General features: G+C 32.5%; 1 protein-coding gene across 12 annotated transcripts in view; it reads right to left on the reverse strand.

Annotated features, from left to right (window-relative positions):
• The window catches only part of LOC143247147 (aromatic-L-amino-acid decarboxylase-like), a 32,544-nt gene extending 11,677 nt beyond the window's left edge, over positions 1 to 20,867 (reverse strand). For 5 of the 12 annotated variants that reach the window (XM_076494773.1, XM_076494770.1, XM_076494763.1 and 2 more), the window contains exons 1-9: positions 20,484 to 20,867; positions 19,778 to 19,984; positions 18,641 to 18,754; positions 18,326 to 18,445; positions 9,591 to 9,725; positions 5,822 to 5,965; positions 5,139 to 5,205; positions 3,853 to 3,947; positions 2,529 to 2,596 (exon numbers count right to left, since the gene is read on the reverse strand). In XM_076494773.1, coding sequence (XP_076350888.1) covers positions 2,529 to 2,596; positions 3,853 to 3,947; positions 5,139 to 5,205; positions 5,822 to 5,965; positions 9,591 to 9,725; positions 18,326 to 18,445; positions 18,641 to 18,754; positions 19,778 to 19,978 — 944 coding nt within the window. In that variant the 5' untranslated portion in view covers positions 19,979 to 19,984; positions 20,484 to 20,867. The remainder of the gene's footprint in view (positions 1 to 2,528; positions 2,597 to 3,852; positions 3,948 to 5,138; positions 5,206 to 5,821; positions 5,966 to 9,590; positions 9,726 to 18,325; positions 18,446 to 18,640; positions 18,755 to 19,777; positions 19,985 to 20,483) is intronic. The other 7 variants (XM_076494762.1, XM_076494774.1, XM_076494766.1 and 4 more) reach the window with 7 other exon arrangements.
• Between the last annotated feature and the right edge of the window lie 290 nt (positions 20,868 to 21,157).

The following is a 21,157-nucleotide window of genomic DNA, read 5'->3' on the forward strand; positions in this document are numbered from 1 at the left end:
AGGACCACGGTACCAGGGATATATAAATCCAATGGCTAGGAAATTTTGATGTGCGGGAAACCGGAGTGCCCGGAGAAAACCACTTTCACTGGACAGGCGCCGAATATTCTATCTGTCCAGTGCCAATACCTGAAAATAAAACTAAAGTATTAGTATATAAAGTTGGTGGTACTATTCAATGTTACTGTTAATCCAATTGAGTGGGCAGGTGTATTTAGCCGAGGACCACGTGGTGTCTATATACGATATCTGATGGGTTTATGTGTTTCTGTTCTTGGCTCCTTTGTAATATCGGGAAGCGAGTTTGGTGAAGCAGTCATGTACCTGTAGTAGTAGTTCAGTTACTGTTTCGAGATATATGGGTGGGGTATAATTAGACAATCTAAATACGATTTTTATGGCTTTGTTCTTTAATTGTGAGTATTGGTATTGAGACATGTTACAGATGGCCGCATTGCCATACTTGAAGAGGAGTTTAATGTAGGCTTTGAGTCAGGATAGTTTTCATAGAGGTGGGTTCGCTAATACGTTTCAGATAGTAGATCCTGCTGCTGGCTTTGCCGATAATATACTTGAGGTGTCGTGTCCAAGATAGGTTTTGTGAAAAAGTTAGTCCTAGAAATTTGATGCAGTTTGTGAAATGAATGTCAGTATTATTGAGGTTTAGTTTGATATTCCTGAATTTTCTCCGGTATTTGTTAACTTTCTGCTGGAAAGGAATGGCTAAATTTTATTGGGGTTCAGGCCAACACACCATGTGTCACATCATTGTGCCACATTGCCTCCGTCACACCAAACATGATCGCCCTTTCAGCCGTGAAGGCGTTATAATGTTACGGCCAATCCCACTATTCGTTGGTAAAAGAGTAGCCTAAGAATTGGCGGTGGGTGGTGACGATTAGCTGCCTTCCCTGTGTTCTTATACTGGTAAAATAGGGACGGCTAGCGCAGATAGCCCTTATGTAGCTCTGCGTGAAATGTAAAAGCAGACAAACAAACAACTGAGTGTTGCTTGAACCCTGACTGCTGCAATGTGAGGGTTGCTGGAGGTATTCCATATAGCTATGTCGTCGGCGTATTGGGAGAGTATAGTTGAGGGTAGGAAACTGGCACTTAGGTCGAAAGGATGCTATATTTATCTTAACCTTGGCTGTGTGGTTTGAGAAGAAACTCGATATCCATCGGACTAAACCAGATGGCAGGCCTAGAGCCCGGGTTTTATATCTAAGGCCATTGTACCATACAGAGTCAAATGCTTTCCGTATATCGACAAAGGTAGCTATGGTGGTTTGTTTGCGGTTAAAGCCACGAAGAACAGATTTGGTAAGTCTAACCAGATGGTCGATATTTTATCTTTTACTTCTACCTGCGTTTTATTATTACTTACTAACTTGTTACTTTCTAAATAGCAGGAAAAATAACGTCAGTTTTTTAAGTATTGAAATTAGCGAGGTAGCTTCTCCTAAGCTTGTGTGAAGGAGGGGGAGGAGTCTGCAGCCCCATTCAGGATCTACGTAGGATCTATAGATGGATACCCAGATGCGTTTTGATTTTAAACTTTTTTAGGCTCAACGGAAGTCTGAAGGTCGAACATTAAAAAATTGGCGATAGCTGTCTATGTAAGTTAGCACTAACAAACAAACGGACATGTTTCCTCAGGGTAGAAAAGTAGGTTTCCTCAAAAGGTAAGTTGTTTATAAAGACATAATTGCTCGTCTTTCTCTTTCAAAGAGAGAAAGCGAATAGGGTATATTTTTTTAGATGTAGTTGCATAAAAATATATTAATTTACTCCTTACCTCACAAAGCAAAAATAACAGTAATATAACTCCAATAACATTTGCTCCACCATACATACGGTAGGGTATAGATAATAGACAATTTTCACTCACCAACTAGTGAATTACTTTTTTCATGATTTTAGAACACGTGTAAGTGAGAATACGAGTCTTTGAAAATACGGGAACTTATGACACGTCTGCAGTAGAGCACGTCAGATATTTCTAATTTGTCTGTAGCATGTAGGTGATAAAATAGTATGAGAAAGTGAAGAAACGAGCAAGTTTCTATAGAATATTAGATAACTAAAACGATAACATGTACCCATTTGTTCACCAGAGAGTGACGTCAGCTAATATAAACACAACGGTATTTCGGAATTGAAGTTATCAGACCTCAGTACTTTAGGAGAATTTACAGTAAAATAAATTATACTTTAAGGTTATATTTTCACTAGTAAATTCCTCACTCTAGTATATCTTTAGATTACCCGAGATTATTATTTTTTGGATGTGGGTCGTTTCTGGTATTTGGAGGCCTAAGTTCGTTGTGAGCTAGCAGCACTTAAGTACGTCGTGCGAATGTAACAAGATCATGCCATATTAAAGAAACACGTTATTGAACAAAAAAACAATGTTATGATTATAAAATAATAATGGAATATTTGTTAGATCTTACTAAACTAAATTTAAATTTCTTGAACATTTAAAACACATTTGAAGTTCAAATAGCGGAAGTGACGTAACTCACCACATCGCACAACAGTCATGGTTGGTGAGCAGCCACTTGGCAGGACACAAGAGGAAAGAGTCTGCATACTGCAGTAAGAAAGACCACTAGTATACACACATTTCTGAATCATAATATACTTATTTTTCGAAAGCCACCATTTTAGGTTATTATATTCAAATACACAACATTTTATAAATTATTTAGTATGCAGAAAGAAATAACACAAATATTTACAGTATTGACAAAGACTATTTAGAAACGTTTCAATGTCTGCACGATTGCAAATAATATTAGTGTAGTTTACCGACAACTGTGGAGCTTCTCTGTTAACAAATAGTGAAATTAGTCATAACATTCTTACATCCCCGCAGCTGAAGAGGCGATAATGATTCGTGAGAGACTGCGTCCTAATAATTATAAATTGAAAGTGTATGTGATAGGAATTTTACTTTAGTAAAACTATGAACAATTTATTTTATTTTCGTATTATATATATATACATATAGTAAAGCTACTTAGCCCATTTCTCCATTTTCCTAATTTTGAAGTATTAATTAATGGATAGCTTGTGACTCTTACAAAGCTCCGATGGAATGACATTTTAAACTGTCACCACGTGACACTTCATTATGACACGATAGACACATGATATTTTACAAAATATCCTCTTTCCTCATCGTTTCCATAGCTACTTCCAATACTGAGTTTATCGTTATAAGCTGTTTTAAACTTTGTTATTTAGAAACTCACTAAAAGGAGCTGCAGGTCTTAATGATGACTTACATTCATGGGTTTAATAAGAACTGGTTAGCATGTTTCGCACTTGTGTTTGTTAAGGTTCTTATTGAGTTAATTACTTTAATATCAAAGTGGTACAAGTTAGCATTGCTGTAAACAAGGCCTACAATGTTCTTCAGTGTTTAAGCATCTAGGTGTGTTAAAGACGACAAACAAGACGTGTAATTATTTTCGCCAGATATTTTAAAAGAACTCGTCAATGAAACACCTTAAATATACACAGTAACAAAAGAGATAGAATACGTGGAATGTCATCGGCCATTCTCTTAATCAAATAGTCTTTTATACTCTTAATAATACGAAAAAACAAACAAACTAGTCACTAACTCACGTGTTCATCACGTGACATTAAAGTATACAGTATTATATACAAGCTATTCATGAGAACAATTGAAAGCGTGAAAGTAAAATAACATCAGGGAGAGAAACACATTGCCTTAATATACCAGTTGTTTCTATTTGAATTAAAACCCTTATGAACATACACTTTACTTTTCAAGAATTATTTTTGTTTTAAACAATTTATTAAGCCTTAAATACTTACTTCAACTCCATTTAAAAGATATCGAAATTCTGGACAAATAAATGCGGCACCTGCGTAAGCGGCGTCTATATGAAACCATAGGTTTTCTTTCTTACCTGGAACCAAAGGAATATAAAACAAATAAACAAATCACTTCCAAATGACACCAGTGATATTTATAGTTGATCTCTAGTCATTATTTCGACACAGTTAATTAACAATTTTACTGTCAGTATACGATAATTAACTGGCAACTATAAACTCAGTGGTCTCGAAAATTTCTCTATAACGATGATAGTGTTCCTTTCCACTGAAAGGGTTAAGTGACATAATTTTTTTATATTGATGATAGTATTCCGTTCCACTGAAAGGATAACGTGACATAATTTCTCTATATTAAAAAAAAAGTATCATGTTCAACTAAAAGGGTTAAGTGACACAATTTCTCTATATTAATGATAGTATTCTGTTCCACTTACATGGTAAGTGACATAATTTCTCTATATTAATGATAGTATTCTGTTCCATTGAAAGGGATAAATGACATAATTTCTCTATATTAATGACAGTATTTTGTTCTACTGAAAGGGTTAAGTGACATAATTTCTTTATATTAATGATAGTATTCATTTCTACAAATTCTTATTAATATTTCTAGGAACATAACTATCCAAATAATTCTTCATGTAGAAATATATAAAGTAAATGAACAATTTAGCATTAGGCTGTAAGGCTTGGTTTGTTGCTAAGCAAAAAATAAATAATGTGAAGTTTGATCCTGGTCTATTACATTGTTCGAAACATTATTTTTAACATAATGAGTCTTTCGGTATAATTACCATTGGGCCATTAGCGGGCTAAATTGTTTCAAAATGCAAGCTGTATTTTAAGAACATCATTCACTTTATGAAATTGTAATATCTTTCTTAAAAAAATGTTATATTTTTCACTTAGATTCTTAGATGTTTGCAACTAGTTTACACTAACAGACTTGGTTATAATTTTGTATGATTGTGTAAATTGTTCCATTTGCTTTCGTAGTTGTCCAATTCACTTACTGATACAGGCTTAACACACACTGTTTACTGATACAGTAGGTTTAACACACACTCACATAACTCATAAATTCAAATCAATTCGAGATCTCTTTAAAATTATTACCAGCAAGTTTCACTTGTGTCAAGCTAAACAATATTAGATTTATATTGATAATTGTAAGTCTTAAATATTTATATGAAATAATAGAAAATACCTGCATTCGTTAATACAAATATAACTTGTAGTGAGACAAATAATGTAAGACTTACAAACTTCTCCTAGTTTTTCGATATTGTCAAACGCACACGAATTGGTTGTGCCTAGGGTTCCTACTACCTGAAATAATAATGTTGACAATATTAATGTAGAAAAATGTAATAGTCCTTCACGATAAGAGTATTTTCAACGTATATAGAACAAAGTTTATATAGCTTATGACCAAATGCTTGTCTCTTATACGTACAAAACAGGTTTTCCTTAACCAAGAACTCTAGAATTCTTGGAAATAACCTTTATTAATTATTAGTATAGCTGTTTTATGCTAATAACATTAACCTTCAGGGTTACAGAATAACTGAGGTTATGTTAATTAAAACTGGTTTAAGAGTAATGACTTTATAAAATGGAGAACTAGACAACTTTTTCATGCCAGACCACAATTTGAAAGCTACGGTTTCATGCTGGTACTGCATCAATGTTTTAGATTCACATTTAACATCTAAGTAACATTTCTTTAACACCATTGGAAAGAAGAGCACGAGAGGTGGAACCAAGTAGTATCATTAGCTACTATATTAAAGATATTTTAAAAATATTTATTATTGACTCAAAATAGCAGTATAATCATTTCAATACGCGATAAAACCAAGAAGTCCATAAAGACATGAAAACAGCAAATCTTGTTCCTGCATTACGTGCATAATATTAAAATATAAACAAACAGAAAATGTACAAAAAATGGGATTTTCCCTTGAGTTCGATCTTCATCAATGGCAGCTTGGAGTATGTCGCCTTGTAGGCTAAATGCGGCATCTGTTGGAAGTAACCGACACGTCAGCCCACTGAGCAATCCAGCTTTTTCCACAGAGCAATGAGCCTGTTAAAAGAAAGACATATGTATGAATTAAAAATAGAAAGTATGTATTTTACTTTTGTCATAATACAAGTTCCAGCAAACGACGTAGGATAGAGACAAGTTAAAAATTGTTAGGAATCATTATTAACATCAAATCAACTTTCACAAAAACCAACAACCAGTCTTATGTTAAAAAACAGGTTCACTGAAGTATCATGAAGGTTTGAGCTGAAATAACATAATTTATGCAAAATTGCATTGCTATATTATTTTCACTTGTTATGAAATTAAAGTAAAACAATCAAATATCTGCATCATGAGAATCAAAAAAGTGAGCCACAAGTAAATTATAAAAATAATTTATTCATCTTGAAACAGTTTAGTTTGCTCAGTTTTAGATTTCATTTTAATAGCCGAAAGGAAAAAAAATACTTTAAACTATATTTGACTTTTTCTTTCCAACAGTAAACTTGTTGCATACAATGTAAAATTACTTTAAGCGATTATATTTCAATTGTTTTCTACACTTAACTTCCTGCATACGATGTAAAATTACTTTAATCGAGTATATTTCACTTGTTGCTTTCAACAGTAAATTTGCTGCATACAATGTAACATTACTATAACCTTGTATGTTTGACTTCTTTTCAATGGTAAATTTGCTGCATTCAATGTAAAATTACTTTAAGTTAGTATATTTGACTTATTGTTTTCAACAATAAACTTTCTTCATTCGATGTAGAATTACTTTCAGCGAGTATATTTGATTTGTTGTTTCCAAGCGCAAACTAGCTGCATAGATTGTAAGATTACTTACAGCAAGTATATTTGACTTGTTGTTTTCAAGCGTAAACTAGCTGCATAGATTGTAAAATTACTTACAGCGAGTATTTTTGACGTTTTCAACAGTAAACTTGCTGCATACAATGTGAAATTACTTGAAACAAATACATTTGACCTGCTGTATTCAACGATAAATTTGCTCCATTCAATGTAGAATTACTTTTATCGTCTATATTTGACTTGTTTTCAACCGTAAACTAGCTGCATAAAATGTAAAATTACTATAAGTCGGTATATTTGCTTGTTGTTTTGAACTTGAAACTTGCTACATACAATGTAAAATTACTTTAAGCGAGTATATTTCACTTCTTGCTTTCAACTGTAAACTTGCTGCGTACAATGTAAAATTACCTTCAGCTGGTATATTTGATTTGCTGCTTTCAAAGTAAACTTACTGCATACAATGAAAAGTTACTTTAAGCGAGAATATTTTACTTTTTATTTTAAGAATAAACTTGTTGCATACATTATAAAATTACTTTAACCGATTATATTTTTCTTGTTTTTTCAATGGTGAACTTACTACATAGAATGTAAACTTAATTTAAAAGAGTATATTTGACTAGTTGTTTTCAAGATTAATCTTAATGCATACAATATAAAATTCATTTAAGGTTTTATTTTTGACATCTAGTTTCAACTGTAAATTTGCTGCATTCAGAACAAAATTACTTTAAGCCGGTATATATCACTTGTTGTTATCAACAGTAAACTTGCTACATAGAAAGTTAAATTACTTTAAGCTAGTGTAATTGAATTGTTGTTTTCAACAGTAAACATTCTGCATATAATGTAAAATTACTTTGAGTATATTTGATTTCTTTACAACAGTAAAATTAGTGCATACAATTAAAAATTACTTTAAACAGGAATGTTTGATTTTTTGTTTTAAGAGTAAATTTGCAGAACACATTGTAAAATTACTTTGCGCGAGTATATTTGGCTTCTTTGAAACGGTAAATATGCTGCATTCAATGTTAAACTACTTTAAACGAGTATATATGACTTGTTGTTTTCAATAATAAATTTGCTGCATACAATGTGAAATTACTTTGAGCAAGAATATTTCACTTTTTGTTTTCAACATTAAATTTGCTGCATAGAATGTAAAATTACTGTAACCTTCTACATTTGACTTCTTTTCAACGGTCAACTTGCTGCATACAATGTAAAATTACTTCAAACTAGCATGTTTGACTTACTGTTTTTAATAGAAATCTGACCGCATAGTGTAAATTTGCTTTAAGCGAGTATAATTGACTTGTTGTCTTGAATAATAAATTTGCTGTGTACAATATGAAATTACTTTAAGCGAGCATATCTGACTTTTTTCGAACAGTAAACTACTAGTCTACACTATAAAATTATTTTAAGCGAGTATATTTGACTTGTTGTTTTCAACAGTAAACTTCCTGTATGCAATGTAGAACTATTTTAAACAAGGATATTTGACTTGCTGTTTTCAAAAACAAACTTCTACATAGAATGTAAAGTTACATTAAGCTAGTGTAATTGACTTTTCTTTTTAACTGTAAACTTGCTGCATACAATGTAAAAGAACTTTAAGCCAGTATATTTTATTCTTATTTCCTACAGTAAATTTATTGCATGCAAAAAAAAAAATACTTTAAGCTACTATATTTTACATCTTGCTTTCAACAGTAATCTTTCTACATACATGGAAAATTACTTTACAGTAGTATATTTTACTTCTTTACAACAGTAAAATTAGTGCATACATCGAAAAATTACTTTAAGCGGGAATATTTGACTTTTTGTTTTAAGAGTAAATTTGTAGCACACATTGTAAAATTACTTTGAGCGAGTATATTTGTCTTGTTGCTTTCAACAGTAAAGTTGCTGCATACAATGTAAAATTACTTTACGGTAGGATATTTGACTTCTTCTTTACAACAGTAAAATTAGTGCATACAATTAAAAATTACTTTAAACGGGAATATTTTACTTTTTGTTTTAAGAGTAAGTTTGAGCACACATTGTAAAATTATATTTGGCTTCTTTGAAACGGTGCTGCATTCAGTGTTAAATTAGTTTAAGCAAGTATATATGACTTGTTGTTTTCAATAGTAAACTTGTTGTATACGGTGTAGAATTACCTTAAGCGAGTATATTTCACTTCTTGCTTTCAACACCAAGTTTGCTGCATGCAATGTGAAATTACTTTGAGCGAGAATATTTCACTTGTTGTTTTCAACAATAAATTTGCTGCACAGAATGTAAAATTACTATAACCTTCTACATTTGTCTTGTTTTCAATAGTAAACTGACTGCATAAAGTGTAAATTTGCTTTAAGCGAGTATATTTGACTTGTTATTTTCAACATTAAACCTGCTACTTATAATGTAAAATTACTTCATAATGCAAATATAATGCAAATTATTTCATTAAAATAAAATTAAATAAAAATTTATACATTCGAGAAAGGCCTGGCATGGTCAATCCCATTATTTTTTGTAAGAGACTAGCCTAAGAGTTGGCGGAGGGTGGTGATGACTAGCTGTCTACCCCCTAGTTTTACAGTAATAAATTAGGGACATATAGCACAGATAGTCCTCGTGTAACATTGATCGAAATTTAAAACAAACCAATCCAAATATTCGCCAAGTTTTATAATTAAACCATACGATCTGAAGAAACGACATCATTCCTTAAATAAAAATATAAAAAAACTTTGGCGTTTATTCAACCTGTAATTCAATTAAGATGACACAAGGGAATCACACAATTCCATGCTGAGTGCTGTGTTAAGAAAATTCAAGAATTTTAATAACAGAAACACACCTCTATTGATGAATAATACACCATTTTCTCCAAGATAATGCCTTGGCTTAAGTCCTTCTTTATGGATTGGACATAGGAAATGGCTTTCTCTCGAGCACTCAACAAAGCCATTAATGTACTTTCACTGGCACTGCTCTAGAATGAAGTTATACACTGGTATAAGCATTAGACAATGTTTCTAAACAAGTTTATGAAACATTAGAAGCCAAAATTGAAACTACTTTCCGTAATTCAACGTTGCTTAAATGCTTCTAGTATTTCATGACTTAAGTTTTACTAATCATGCTAAAAATAAATTAACATTTGTTAGATTAACAAATTTCACAAGTTTTTTGTATACTGAAAAAGTATATTAACATATTAACTGTTATTGTTTCTTTGGTAGGAGACGCTGACATATTAAATGTTGTGATTTTGTAGCTTGTAGAAAAAGACATATTAATGGTTATTGTTGTGCAGGTAAGAGACACTGACATATTAGCTGTTTTTGTTTTGTACCTAAAAGACACTGGCATATTATCAGTTGTTGTATTGAGATAGGAGACACATACCTATTAAGTGTTATTGTTTTGTAGCTAAGAGACAACGACATAAAACCTGTAGTTTTTTGTACCAAGGAGACTTACATATTTTATTGTTTTGCAGGTTGGAGATTCTGACATATTAACTTTTATTGCTTTGTAGGTAGAAGACCTTGACATATTAGCTGTTTTGTTTCGTAGCTAGAAGACACTGACATATTAGCTCTTATGGTTTTGGAGGTATGAGCCATGGACATATTAATTGTTATTCTTTTGCATGTAGGAGACACTGACATATTAACTGTTGTGGTTTTGTAGCTTGTAGACAAAAATATATTAATGGTTATTATTGTGCAGATAAAAGACACTGACATAACAGCTGTTGCTTCATAGCTTAGAAAACACTGAGATGTAAAGTGTTATTGTTTTCTAGGTATTAGACACTGACATATTAACTGTTATTGTTTTGAGTTAGGAGACACTGATATTTAATGTTATTGCTTTGTAGGAAGGAGACACTGACATATTAACTATTATTGTTTTTATGTAAGAGACACTGCCATATTAACTATTGTTGTTTTTATATAAGAGACACTGACATGTTAACTGTTGTTTTGCAGGCACTAGACACTTACATATTAATTGTTGTGATTTTCTAGCATGTAGACAAAGACATATTAATGGTCACTGTTGTGCAGGTAACAGACCCTGACTTATTAACTGTTGTTGCTTTGTAGCTAGAGAACACTGAGATATTAACATTTGTTGTTTTGAGCTAGCAGACACTTACATATAAACTGTTATTGGTTTGTAACTAGGAGACACTGGCATATTAAAGGTTGTTGTTTTGGAGCTCGAATACACTGGCATATTAATGTTTTTTTGTTTTGCAGCTTGGAGCACTGACATATTAACTGTTATTGTTTTGGATGAAGTAGACACAGACATATTAAACATTATTGTTTTGTTGCTAGGAGACAGAGAAAAAATAACAGTTTTTGTTTTGCAGCTCGGAAACACTGACATATTATCTGTTATTGTTTTGAAGCCAGAGACACTGACATGTTAATTGTTAATTATTTTTAACCCAAGGAAACACTGAGATACTGTTATATTTTTCCATACAAGAGACATTAACATAAATTGTATTTTTTTCCTAGGTAAGAAACATTAAAATATCAACTCTTATTCTTTTGTGCTAGGAGACACTAATATACCAACTGTTTCTCTTTTGTACCTAGGAGAAATTGAAATATTAATTGTTATTTTCTCTAGCTAAGAGACACTGACTTTAGCTGATACTGTTCTGTAGCTAGTAGACACTGGCATATTCATGATTATTGTTGTGCAGGTGAGAGACACTGAAACATTAATTGTTGTTGTTTTGTAGCTAGGAGAAACTGACATATTAATGGTTATTGTTTTTTGACAGGAGCACTGACATATTAACAGTTTTTCTTTTGTAGCTAGGATGCACTGACATATTAACTGCTGTTATATTGTAGTTAGAAGACACCTACATATGAACAGTTGTTATTTTGAGCTTGGATACACTAACACATTAACTGTTTTCTCTTGTAGCTACGAGACACTTAAATATTAACTGTTGTTGTGTTCTAGCTTGGAGAAACTGGCATATTAATGGTTATATTTTTTTACCTAAGAGACACTGACCTAATAACTGTTGTTGTTTTGTAAGTAGGAGACACTGACATTAACTCTTGTTGTTTTTAACTACAAAAAACAGTCATTAACTGTTGTAGTTTTGTAGCTTCGAGACACTGATTGACTACTGGTTATTGTTTTGTGACTAGGAGAAACTGACATATTCATTATTAAAGTTTTGACCTTAAGGAGACACTGGCATATTAACTGTTATTGGTTTTTGTATAGGAGACCCTGCCATTTTAAATGTTATTGTTTTGCAGGTAGGAGACACTGACATATTATCTGTTGTGGATTTGTGGCTTGTAGACAAAGACATATTAATGGTTACTCTTGTGCAAGTAAGAAATAGGCATATTAACTGTTGTTGTTTTATAGTTAAAGGAAACTGAGATGTTAACAGAAGTTGTTTTGAGCTAGGAGACACAGACATAAAAACTGTTGTGGTATTTCAGCTATGAGACACTGACGTTAATTGTTATATTTTTGCAGGTAAGAGACTGACATGGTTATTGATTTCTAGGTAGGCAACACTATTATTTTAAGTATTATTGTTTTGTAGGTAGGTGACGCTGACATAGTAACAGTTAGTGATTTGAGCTCGGAGATATATAAATGTTAAGTGTTATTGTGTTGTAGCTAAGAGATACTGACATATTGACTGCTTTGTTTTGTAGCTAGTAGACACAGACATATTAAATGTTATTGTTTTTCAGCTAGGAGATACTGACATTTTAACTGTTGTTCTTTTGAAGCTAGGAGACTCTCACATATAAATGGTAATAGTTATCTAGGTTTGAGTCAGTGACATATTAAGTGTTGTTCTCTTATAGCTATGAGACACTGACATATTAACTTTTACGGTTTTGTAAGTAGGAACCACTGACATATTAAGTATTATTGTTTTGCAGGAAGGAGACACTGAGATATTAAGTGTTGAGGTTTTGGAGCTTGTAGACAAAGACATATTAGTGTTTATTGTTCTACAGGTAAGAGGCACTGACAGTTGTTTTGAGCTAGGAGACACAGGCATATTAATGGTTACTGTTTTGCAAGTATAACACACCAACATATGATCTGTTATTGTGTTGTTGCTATGGGACACTGACATATTGATGGTTATTGATTTGCAGGTAGAAGACAGTATAATATTAAATGTTATTGCTTTGTAGTTGGGAGACACATATTAATGGTTATTGTTTTACAGGTAAAAGACTTTGACATATAACTGTTGTTGATCTGTAGCTAAAAAAACTCGCATATTAATTGTTATTGTTTTGAAGCTTTAAGACACTGACCTTCTAATAGTTGTTTTTTCAGCTAGGAGACACTGACATATTAACTATCATTGTTTTGTAGTTATGAGACACTTAAATATTAACTGTTGTTGTGACACAATAACTATTGTTGTTTTGTAAGTAGGAAACACTGACAATAACTCTTGTTGTTTTTTAGCTAAGAAAAACAGTCATACTAACTATTGTATTTTGTAACTTCAAGACACTGATATACTAATGATTATTGTTTTGTAGATAGGAGACACTGACATATTCACTATTAAGGTTTTGGCCTTAAGGAGACACTGGCATATTAACTGTTATTGTTTTTTTATATTGGAGACCCTGACATTTTAAGTGTTATTGTTTTGCAGGTAGGAGACACTGACATATTATCTGTTGTGGATTTGTGGCTTGTAGAAAAAGACATATTAATGGTCACTCTTGTGCAGGTAAGAAACAGGCATATAAACTGTTGTTGTTTTATAGTTAAAGGAAACTGAGATATTAACAGAAGTTGTTTTGAGCTATGAGACACAGACATAAAAACTGTTGTGATATTTCAGCTATGAGACACTGACGTTAATGGTTATATTTTTGCAGGTAAGAGACTGACATTGTTATTGATTTCTAGGTAGGCAACACTATTATTTTAAGTATTATCGTTTTGAAGGTAGATGATACTGATATAGTAACTGTTATTGTTTTGAGCAAGGAGACATTTAGATGCTAAGTGTTATTGTTCTGTAGCTAAGAGATACTGACACATTAACTGCTTTGTTTTGTAGGTAGGAGACACTGACATATTAATTGTTACTGTTCTGCAGCTAGGAGACACTGACATTTTAACTGTTGTTCTTTTGAAGCTAGGAGACCCTCACATATAAATGATAAGAGTTACCTAGGTTTGAATCAGCGACATATTAAATGTTGTTCTCTTCTAGGTACGAGACACTGACATATCAACTGTTTATGTTTTGTAACTAGGAGGCACTTGAATATTAATGTTTTGGTTTTCCATCTAGGAGACACACATATTAACTGTTGTCGTTTTGAGTTAATAGACAGTGCCATATTAACTTATTGTTAAGCAGGTAGTTACCACTGACATATTAATGGTTATTGTTTTGCAGGTAAGAAACACTTAAATATTTACCATAGTTGTTTGTAGCTAAGATACACTGATATATTAAGAGTTGTTGTCTTGAGCTAGGAGACAATATCATATTAACTGTTATTGTTTTGAGCTAGGACACACTGACATATTATGTGCTGTGGTATTTTAGCTAGGAGACACTGACATATTAATGGTTATATTTTTGCAGGTAAAAGACACTGACATGTTATCTGTTACTGTTTTGCATCTAGTAGACACAGAAATATTAATGGTTATTGTTTTGTACCTAGAAGACACTGTCGTATTAATTGTTAATACTTTTACCATAACGAGTCACTGACATATTAACTACTATATTTTTGTAGCTAAGAGACACTAACATAAACTGTCATTGTTTTCTAGGTAGGAGACTCTGACATATTAACTGCTGTTGTTTTGTAGCTATGAGACACTGAAATCTTAAATATATCTCTTTTGCAGCTAGGAAACTTCCATATTATCTGTTATAGTTGTGTAGGTAGGAGACAATGACACCTGAACTGCTATTTTTTCTAGCTAGGAGACACTGATATATTAACTGTTTTTGTTTTGTAGCTAGGAGGAACTGAGATATTAATGGTTATTGTTTTCTGGGTAACAAACACTGACGTATTAACTATTGTTGTTTTGTAGGTAGGAGACTCTGACCTGTTAGTTGTTGTTTTGTAGCTAGGATACATTGACATATTAATTTTATTGTAGCTAAGATGCACATATGTCTTTTCTTTTGCAGTTTGGAGACACTAACATATTAACTGTTGTTGTTTTTCAGCAGGTATATATAGATATATTAATGATTATTGTTTTGTGGGTAGGAGATACTAAAATATTAACTGATGTTGTTTTGTAGGTAGGAAAACTGAATTATTAACTTAATTTTTGAAGCTAAAAGACTTACGTATTAATTGTTATTGATTTGTTTGTAGGAGTCACTAACATATTAAATGTTATTGTTCTGCAGGTGGGAGACACTAAGATATAATTTGTTATTGTTTTGTAGTTAGGAGACACATAATAACTGTTATTTTTTTCTAAGTAGAAGACTTACATATTAATTTTTATTGTTTTGTAGTGAGGAGGCACTGATATATCAACTGCTATTGTTTTCTATATTGGTGACACTGACATATTAACTGTTATTGCTTTGCAGGTAGGAGACCCTGACATCTGTTGCTGTTTTGTAGCTAGAGGACACTAACATATTAACAGGTGTTCAAGATGACAGAAGAAGGTTGAAACGTTGTTCGCTCCTCTACGTAGAAATTATTCAACCATACCAGTCGTTTTTACATATACATTTTTCTCTACAAGTGGGTTTTCTCCTCATGACAGATTATAAAGGCTGTAAATATTTATATATTCATATGTATGTTTTCTTCCTAGAAAGTTCATATTTTCAAAAATATTTCAGAGACTTTAATCTTTCTTCGTCAAGACAGAAAAAAAAATCCAACAGCAAGAGTGCTGCCTCTTGTATTATTCTATTAGAACAGAAACACTGGTACATATTTTTCATAGGTTGATCAGGAGTCGTTTCTTACTATCTATTAAAACAACAGCACTGATACATATAAAATGTATAGGTTCATCCAGAGCCGTTTCGTCCATTCTATCAAAACAACAACACTTAAACATATATAGTTTCATCAACAGCTGTTCTTCCATTCTTGTAAAAAAAGCACTGGTACATATCTTATATAGGTTGATCAACAGTTATTTCTTACATTCTGTTAAAACAACAACACTGATGCATATCTTATGTAGGTTCATAAACAACCGTTTGTTCCAATGTATTAAACAACAACACTGATACACGTTATATGGTTTCATTAACAGCCGTTTGTTCCATTCTACTAAAACAACAGCACTGGTACATAACTAATATAGATACGACAACACCCATTTGTTCCATTCCATTAAAACAACAACACTGATACATATCTTATATAGGTTTATCGACAGCCCATATTCCATTCATTTACAACGACAACAGTGATACATATATTATATAGGTTCATCAACCATCTCTTATTCCATTCTATTAAAACAATACACTGATACTTATCTTATATAGGTCCATCAACAGCCCATATTCTATCTATTTACGATGACAACAATGATACATACATTTTATAGGTTCATCAACAGCCCCTTGTTCCATTCTATTAAAAAAACACTGATACATATCTTACATAGGTTCATGAACTGCCTCTTATTTTATTCTATTTCAACAATAACACTCCCTCATATCTTATATAGGATGATCATCAGCCATTTGGTTCATTCTGTTAGAACAACAAAACTGATACATATCTTACATGGTTTTATCAACAACCGTTTGTTCCATTCCATTAGAACAACAACACAAATACATATCTTATATAGTTTGATAAATAGCCCATATCCCATTCACTTAGAACGACAACACTTATACACATCTTTTATATGTTGATTAACAGTCCATGTTCCATTCATTTAGAACGACACACTGGTAAGTATGTTATATAGGTTCTTCAACAGCCCTTTATACCATTCTCTTAATATAACAACACTGATACATATCTTATATAGGCCTATCAACCATCTCTTATACCATTCTCTTTGAACAACGATACCGACACATATATTATATAGGTTCATTGACAGCCCTTAGTTCCATCTTATTAAAACAACACTGATACGTATCTTATATAGATTGATCAACAGTCCATGCTCCATTCATTTAGACCGACAACACTGATGCATAATTTATATAGGTTCATCAACAACCATTATTCCATTCTACAAGAACAATAACAGTGATACATATATTATATAATTCTCTTATATAGGTTCATCAACCATCTATTATTCCATTCTATTTGAAGAACAATGCTTATACATATTTTATATAGGTTGATCAACAGCTGTTTGTTCAATTCTATTAGAACAACAACACTGATACATATCTTATGTAGGTTTTTCAAGAAGCGTTTGTTCCATTCTATTAAAACAACAACATTGACACATCTTATATGGGTTCATCAACCATTTCTTGGTTCATTCTATTAGAATAGCAACAGTATAACAATTGTATATCTTATACAATTTCATTAAAAACCTCTTGTTAGAGCAACACTGATACATGTCACTGAACATTGATGGCTTTCAGAAGGTGTCCAAACTGACTTTCCGTATCACTACATGTATATAGGTTTAGCTTTTAAATAAGTATCCAGATAAGGAATTTAAAGTTGTGAAGAGAGGGACTGGCACTTTACTCAATGGCATTGCAAAAAAGAAAAATATATGTATATATATACGTATCTTATATAGATTGATCAACAGTCCATGCTCCATTCATTTAGACCGACAACACTGATGCATAATTTATATAGGTTCATCAACAACCATTATTCCATTCTACAAGAACAATAACAGTGATACATATATTATATAATTCTCTTATATAGGTTCATCAACCATCTATTATTCCATTCTATTTGAAGAACAACGCTTATACCGATTATACCATATATATGGATTAACTTGGGATACAAGGACCATATAGAAATAGACTCACGAAAAAGTACCTTAAGTACAGTAAGTAAAATGAGGCATCTTGTAATAAATGAAAATCTACGAGCACAAAGTCAGTAGCTAAAGCCTGTTTACATTTCCAGTCATTTCTAATCAACGAAAATGGCAGAAGTCACATGTATAAAACTTTCTTTCATAGTCTTTTCTTTCAACAGCTGCAAGCCTGATGCAGATGAATAATAAAACAGGTATTCATGTTGTTTCGTGCGAAGAAATAATGCTGAAGTCGCTGAATACTGAGGAAACATGCATTGTGAGATCGTATTTCTCGTACATTAGATGGATTGTAGAAGCACGACAGGGAGGTGTGGCATCCTTTTGACATGACATCCCTATTACAAGGCTTCTTGCAATAGAAGTAACACTGCAGGGCTATTCTTAAGATAGATGATTGTAAGATAAAATTCAACCAGATGTAGCAACATGGACTGCAAGACTTGTCGAAGCTGCAGAAATGCCTTGACACAACATACTAAGCCTCTGAATGTTATAATAACAATAAAAACCAATGTTGTTTACTTTACACAGAGAGCTTACCTGGACCACTCCTCCTCCTGGTCCATTCGAGGAAAACAGAAATTCCTGAGGCAACTGGACCATCTTCCCTAGCCAATCCAACATGACCATTTCCAAGTCAGTAGATGCTGGCGAAGCAGACTTTATGTGGAAGAGACATACAAGAGTGATATATATATATATATATATATATATATCTTAAACCTGTTTCATCGTATGCATAAACGTATCTCCTTTTTCTTGAAATAAAATGATTTCTGTTAAAAAAAGCCAAAGTCTACGCCTACCCGTATCCAAAAACAAATTAGGTTTCAGTATACAAGTTATTTATCTTACCCAAGAAAACCCAATGTTGCAGAATACACCACTGAGCATTTCAGCACAAATGGCAGGAAAAGAATTTCCAGCAGGAAAATAGGAGTGGAATCTTGGAGAATTCCAATGGACCACCTACAAATGCCAAGCATTCATTATGAAATATATCTCTATATTGCTTTGGACATATTTTATGCTTTCAAAATCTATTACTACGTAATTTGTTGTCAATAGATATCTTGTTCGCATCATGTCAGGCAGTAAATATTATGAGGGTTGAAGGTCAACTTTATGAAAATGCAAGAACAGGATGAAAATGAAAAGAAAAGAGAGGTATTATGACCAAAAAAGGTTTTAAAAAACTTGAGTTCATTAGAAATATAAAGGGTACTAGTTTTCACAGTTCAAGTGAGGATAAATAAAAATAACAACTAATCAAGGACGTTTCACATTTGAAAAGTGAAAACAATAAATAAAATAGAACGGAAATCTAGAATATCATAATATAAATTAGAATTAAACTTGAGACAGTATTTTGTGGCTAGCTTAGGTTGCCCTCACTGGTTGTGGTGACTGGTGAAGGCAACTCTGAAGATTGATCGACTTTGTATGTAGTGCTTAGCTCAGGTTACCCTTACAGGTGGTGGTGACTAGTGTAGGCAACTCTGAAGAGGGCTTGACTCTGTAGGTAGCGTTCAGTACAGGTTACCACTACTGGTTGTGGCGACTAGTGTAAGTTACTCGGAAACAGGGCTTGACTCTGTACGTGCCCACGAGGAAACATTATAATGTGGACACTGATGTTCTTCTAGCTCTGATGGACAGACATTCTAAGATAATTAATTCACCATACTGAGAATTTCGTATAGACTTCGCCCTAAGTAATAGTGGGAACTAGAATTAAGTGGATAGTTCATTGAATTCCGCTGAGCTACTTGATGGGGGAGGATCTTATGACAGTGACTTGAAAGGAATTATTAATTTTATATTTACTTATAAATACAATAAACACTTAATGGTTAATATATTTCTCAAAACTTTTAGTTCAGTAATAATAACGTCTTTACCGTCTTCGTAAATCAAGACGGAACTTTCTATCAAGAGTACAGAATAGTGCTTACTATATATATAATGATTTATTAAATAAGTTTAACCTACACCTGGAAGTACGACACGTTGAATGTCTTTAAAGACTTCTTCCCAAGGTTCACCTTCTTCAGGAGCCTGCTCTGGAACTAGATCACGAACGTAACCAGGACTGATCTGAGGAAGCACTCGATGGTTCCGGATGTTGTGCATGTAATCTGCCATAAAGTCTACCATCTGCTTACCATATAGACGAAACTCTTCAGTGTCCATGTCTATCTGTAATAGACCGTAACATATACAGTACTGTTTGAACTTGTTCACGCGTTCGTAATATTATTACTAACTGGAGTACTGTCCATTGGATGGGTGAAATAAAAGCTAGTTTTTACCAAAATACACAAAGGTACCAATATTGACAAAAAATACATATTGTTTCGACAAATTTTAAAAAATAGACTGATGCTGACAGATTTTTAACATTTCACACAGAATGATAAAAATCAGGCGGACCTTTCTTCTTCAAGGTATTTCTAGTTTGCACCGAAAGAGGAAAGCCCCACATTTCGAAAGCGCTTGGGTAAAGGGTTTTTATCAATATGAAATTACAACATTGATTGGTAGTATTATGAAATTAGATAGGTGGCTTCAATCCCCACATGGCCTTTCTCATGTCACCCTGTATTGATATATCAAGAAGTTTGGTGCTAATTGATCAAAAATATGGAAATATTCACGAAACACACACATATATTCACACGTATTGACGTATACTTACATAGGTTATCTGGTAGAAATAAAGCCATGTCCATGTATTGATAAAGAATTCATTTTGATTACGTTTTCGAGGTAAATTGAAAACTTAAGTTTTAACATAAACACTGAAACTACTGTAGGCTTAATACCATTTACCATAAACCTAATACCATAGGCTTAAGTTTATTTGATCGATTACAAACCTAATATACTGTTTACTTTTACTCGATCAACAATTACTTAGTGTTCACGTTAAATAATTCACTGAATTCTCACTTATTATTCAATAAACACTTCACTGGACCCTAAATCACTGATCTAACTTAATACTAGTCGAAATTTATCGACCTTAATACCGTACAACATCTAGAATATAAATACTACGTGCGTGAAGGAAGAGTCGAGGGTTTTGTTAGAGGGCGCTTGGCGTTAAGATCAAACAAGGTAGCGTTATTCCAAGATATGAATTTGTTTTAGCAAGTTTGTATTTAGATACTAAACAGAACTATCTTCATTATAAATGTGTCGGTCGTTTGTATTGTTGGCCTACAACAATATGCTACAGCTTTATGAATTATAGTACTTCCACTCCCACTCCTCTCATCTTTACTTCCAGTAATAAGTCATATTTTAAAAATATGTTATCGAAGACAATGTTGTAGCTTGAGGGCTCCCTTCAAAGTAGGATGGGAGTCC

Source organism: Tachypleus tridentatus, chromosome 3, assembly GCF_004210375.1.
Source record: "Tachypleus tridentatus isolate NWPU-2018 chromosome 3, ASM421037v1, whole genome shotgun sequence".
Classification (NCBI taxonomy): domain Eukaryota; kingdom Metazoa; phylum Arthropoda; class Merostomata; order Xiphosura; family Limulidae; genus Tachypleus; species Tachypleus tridentatus.